The 4,999-nt window shown below is 53.7% G+C and overlaps 1 protein-coding gene across 1 annotated transcript in view; it reads right to left on the bottom strand.

The window, feature by feature from the left end:
- SLC45A4 (solute carrier family 45 member 4) overlaps positions 1–1,812 on the bottom strand; it is a 27,393-nt gene extending 25,581 nt beyond the window's left edge. The window contains exon 1 of the mRNA XM_007940530.1: positions 1,569–1,812. Within this exon, the coding sequence (XP_007938721.1) occupies positions 1,569–1,812 (244 nt within the window). The remainder of the gene's footprint in view (positions 1–1,568) is intronic.
- Positions 1,813–4,999: the final 3,187 nt, after the last annotated feature.

Raw genomic sequence — 4,999 nt, 5'->3', positions numbered from 1 at the left:
GTCCCCTACCACCACTCCTCAGAACACCGCAAACACAGACAGTGTGTGAAATCCAGAGACACCTCCACGTGAGGAAAAGACGGAGTCCCCTACCAGCACTCCTCAGAACACCCCAAAATCGTTCTGACAAGACCCAAGGGGCACAGCACACGATGCAGGTCAGCTGCCACCGCTCCTCAGAGCCCCCTCGGAGGCCCACTGTCGCCCACACTGAAACCAGTCCTGTGCCCACTTGTTTCTCGATAAGCAGTTCTCTGAACACTGCACTCCCCTGACAGCCGTGAGCCAGACAACGGTGTGGTTCCCACAGGGCTTCTGGCTTTCACAGTCGCCTTGACTGGGGCAGCAACCAAGGCCTCGCACATGGAAGGAATAAGATGAATGTCTGGCCAAACGAGTTGCTACTCAACCTCCCCTCCCCTGGGGTCTGGCCCCAATGCTCGTCTTTCAGCTTCTAGAACACACCAGCCCCGCCCCTCGGCACCCCCACCCCACCCCACCCCACACATAGCCCCCGCCCACACGTACCTCCCCTCCCCACTCCAGCCCAGTGTAGGTGGGCACCCAAGGGACGTCAGCAGAACTGATGCAGAGACGAGAGGACAAAGCCATGAGCTGAGGTCATCCACACCCCTCCACAAGGTCCAACTCTCCACAAGGTCCCTGCCTGCCCGTGCCCCAGCCCTCCAGAGAAGGGGTCCTGTCTGCCCGTGCCCCAGCCCTCCAGGAGAGGGCTCTTGGCCAGCTCAGAAGCGTGCATGTGGGATTCTAGAAGGATCTCTCATTGCTTGGCACCCCCCAGATCTCCTGGAAGAGTACCGAGTTGGAAGATCGCATATTTTCAAAACACCCATCGACAGCGGGGAAACTCAATAATTATCTGACAGGATCCGTGGCCTGAGACACCACCGTTCCCTGCCTCCTAGGCTTGGCAACATAGCTTCAGCATCGCCCCGTGAAACAGGTGAGGCTGTAACCACCATCCAGCCCCCCAGAGCCATCTAGGCCACAATAACAAGGACACTGAAGTGCCGGGAATAAGGAAGATGCTATTACTGCGCATTTTCTAGGAGCCAGGCACCATCCTGCACACTAGGTGGACACCACTGGGGCTAGTCCTATGACTGCCCTTGTTCCACAAACAACGTACAGGGAGAACCCGTGACCACCAGGACAACCTGGCTCGTGACTGCTGGGGGGGACCTGCACGCAGACGCCTGGCTGCAGAGACATCACCTGTGGGGCATGGTGAGGGAGGTGGGGCGTGTGCTGAGCTCACCTTCCATCGCAGACTCATCCCAAATGCTCACCAACCATTTTGCCAAAATCTGTACCTCCACGTAAGATGCAGAGCCCCACATCGACAGTTCACAGGAAAAAAACCACCCAGGCAGACTGAGGGGCAGAGGGGGCAGAACGCAAGGACACTGTGTGCAGGTCTCCTGCGGACATTTCTAAGCATAAGCGGCCTGGTCCCAGGAAACGTGCAAATGTCGGCCCCCACGGTTGAGCCGCCAGCACCCCACGCCTGGCGCTCACAACTTCACGCCGACGGGAAGGGCACTTACCAATCTGCAAGAGGATTGGCGTGACCAAGGCTGTCTCCATGGCGTAGCAGAACTCCCTGCCAAACATCACGGCTCCGTGCATGACCCACAGGCGCACAGGGATGCGGTCGATGGACCCCTCGCTAACCGTCTCGTCGTGGCTCTCGGCCTCCTTGCTCTCGGGCTTCTGCAGGTCGGGCACGGGCATGGGTAACTCTTGAACTTGCATAGATTCTGGGTCGGCATTCTGCGGAGCCATTTTCATCACCACCAAAAATATATATGTGTGCGTGTATATAGATGTGTGTGTATATATATATGGACTCTACCTATATAAATAACACTATGGTAAATCTTTATTGATAAATTAAGACGTCTTCTCTTTCGGCTTCGGTCGGGCTCCTCAGGGAAGTAATACTTATATTCCTCTTTGTACAAATGGATACTTCTAACTTCTCACAGTCGTAGGAGGCGTGCAGCAAAATAAGACGATTTTTGGTTGGATTTCAGACATATGGCTTGCTGGTTTACTGTGCGTTAGAGTTAAAAATCCATAAATGCCATTCAGTTAATACCAGTTTCATCATTATTCCTGTAGAGGTGCTGATGCTACTTCTCTTGCTACGGAGAGGAGGGCAGGTGGTACAGACAGGTGGTCCGCTGTAAATCCCCATCGAGCGACTGGTTGACCTGCAAGAGAAGAGACACCCAATCGGGGAGTCAGAGGGGCGCCGAGCCTCCCCGCCACCCGCCCGCGAGCGCTCTGGGCACCCCACGGGACCAGCCTGGTTCATTCAGAGACCTCTACGGATCTCTCAGAGCCTTGACTCTCAGGAGCTTCAGCTCTGGTTGGATCTGTGGACACAGCCCAATCTAGTTCCCAGAAAAACGACATTTCCTCACAAAGAGCATGAGCCTGGGGAAAGGGTACAGATGAGGACAGCACAGAGGAGCAGGCACGGCGGGCAGCTGCAGATGGGAGGGGCGCCATAGTGCGGACCGCGGCCAGCAGCCCTGCTGACTGTGGAGTGCAGGCACACCTCGCTTCACCGGGCTTCACTGTATTGCGATTCGCAGGTACTGCACTTGTTTTCCTCTTTTTAAATACCGATTAAAGGTTAGTGGCACCCCCATGTCAAGCAAGTCTTGTCAGCATCACTTTTCCAATAGCCTGTGCTCATTCCGTGTCTTTGTGTCACGTTTTGGCAATGTCTGCCACATTTCCAATGTTTCCATCCCACTGTCACACACGTAACTGACTACAGTCTAGTGTGAACACAGCTTTCACACACACAGGGAACCCAAAAGCCTGTGTGCCTTGCTTTAGTGGGATGCCCAGTTTACTGCACTGGTCTGGAACCAGACCCGCAGTATTTCTGCGGTACGCCTGTAATAAATGGACCTGTACCCATGATGTGGTTACAGGTCTACTTATTGGGCCTGCAGATATGATGACACGGGTGTGGAGAAGGGGGGAGGAGGAAGGTGGAAGAGTGTGACTAAGAGGGAGAGGAGAAGGGAAACTTTAGACACTGCCTGGGAGTGTGGCAAAGAGCTGAAGTGGGTGGATGAGCGCGTCGGGGATCAGCGCCGGGAAAGGGCGAGTCCCACGTCTGTCCGAGAGCCATCTGGCTCTCCTGGCCCGTTATGTAAGCTGTGCTCCTTGGCCTCTTCAGGCTATAAAACCTCCGACAATCAAACGATTGAAGTTGTAACTCTTCTCTCTGGAAAAGTACACACACTACACAGCTTGAGTAACATCTGGGCCCACCCTGGCATTCCCAAGGGGCTCTGGAACCCCCACGACCCCAGTGCTAGAGTGTACACTGTCCCAGCTCCGACACTGTCTTTGGGACATACTCTCCACCTGGAAAAACACACCACAAAAGAGTGCTGACAGTGTAGGACACAACTAATGAGAAACCTTCCCAGAACGTTTTCAGAAAAATGAGGTTGATGTCCTCGCGTAAGGCAAGGTCAGGACACAGAGACACAAACACCCACACGCATCCAGAGCTGGGGCCACAGATACGCAGTGCTATGGATTGAACTGTGTCCCCCAAAATCCATGCCAACTTGGCTGGGCCATGAGTCTTGGTATTAAGTAACTGTCCTCTGTTTTGGGATCTAATGTAATTAATTACCCTGTGTGTTGTCAGTCCTCACCGCCATGATGCCAACGAGGCAGGGTATAATCTGCAGGACCAGGGTGTATCTCGAGTCAGTCTCGTCTGAGATAAAAAAGAGATTCAACAAGAGAGCAGAGGAGGGACCTACAACCACCAAGGAGGAGGTGCCAAGAGCAGATCGTGTCCTTTGGACCTGGGATCCCTGCGCTGAGAACCTCCTAGACCCGGGGAAACTGATGCCGAGACACATGGAGCTCTCCGGAGAACACCAGGCTCACACTGTTGACAGGATACAAGGGCTGTCTTAAGGGGCGACACAGAGAACCCTCCTCTACAACTGGTGCCCTGAGCTCAGACTTCCTGCCTACAAACTGTCATCATCATCATTGTTATGTGCCCTTGAGTCAGACCTGACTCATAGCGACCCCTCCTTGGGTTTCCCAGGCAGTATCACTTAGGAAGTAGACTGCCCAATCTTCCTTCCAAGGAGTGGCTGGTGGGTTTGAACCGCCAGCCTTCTGGTCAGCAGTCAAGTGCCTTAGGCACTGTGCCACCAGAGCTCCTTATGAAACTGTAAGTGAATACATTTCTATCTGTTAAAGCCGCCCACTTGTGGTATTATCTGTGGTAGTAGCACCAGGTAACTAACACATGCAGTGTCAGTCCAACCTGGAGTGACCATGAACTTGGACAAGGTGATGTCCACATTTTCTACTCTGGACGGCCTGTGGGCTGACCTACAATTCAGCTTACCCGCTGAATTTTTTTTTAACAACTGATGTAAGCATTTTTAGTTGGTGCTCACTTAACCAAATGATCACCCTAATTAGCCCAATTTTCCCAGAAGGAACCAGAAAGCTCAGTCACTTCCCTCCTCCACCACCTGTGATGGTGGCTCCCAGGCCGAGGCAAGCTGTCCAGATGTGCCCAGGTCTTGGGGAGGAGCCACCTCAGCAGTCCCACAAAGCCAGTGCTTCTCCTCTCTGGAGAAGCCTCCCTGCAAGAGGGTCCTAGACTTTGCTCCTTTCCTGCTGCAGCTCAAGTTCAGATCCTTACTGGTTCTTCAGGAATCAAAGGCCCACAGAGCACAACCTATATATGTGTGCTGCTTACCCATCCACCACTATCAGTTCGATCCCAACTCCCAGTGCCCTTAGAGGATAGAGTGGAACTGCCCACAGGGTCTCCAAGGCTGTGATCTTTACAGAAGCAAAGCCCAAACCACACCCACTGCCTGGAGTCCATTCTGACCCACAGCGCCCCTAGAGGACAGAGTGGAACTGCCCACAGGGTCTCCAAGGCTGTCAGTCTTCACAGAAGCAA

Source organism: Orycteropus afer, unplaced genomic scaffold (genome assembly GCF_000298275.1).
Source record: "Orycteropus afer afer isolate SDZICR_OR568_19922 unplaced genomic scaffold, OryAfe1.0 scaffold00069, whole genome shotgun sequence".
NCBI classification, from domain to species: domain Eukaryota; kingdom Metazoa; phylum Chordata; class Mammalia; order Tubulidentata; family Orycteropodidae; genus Orycteropus; species Orycteropus afer.
Note: the sequence above shows the minus strand (reverse complement) of the source record. Positions and strands in the feature narration are given on the sequence as shown.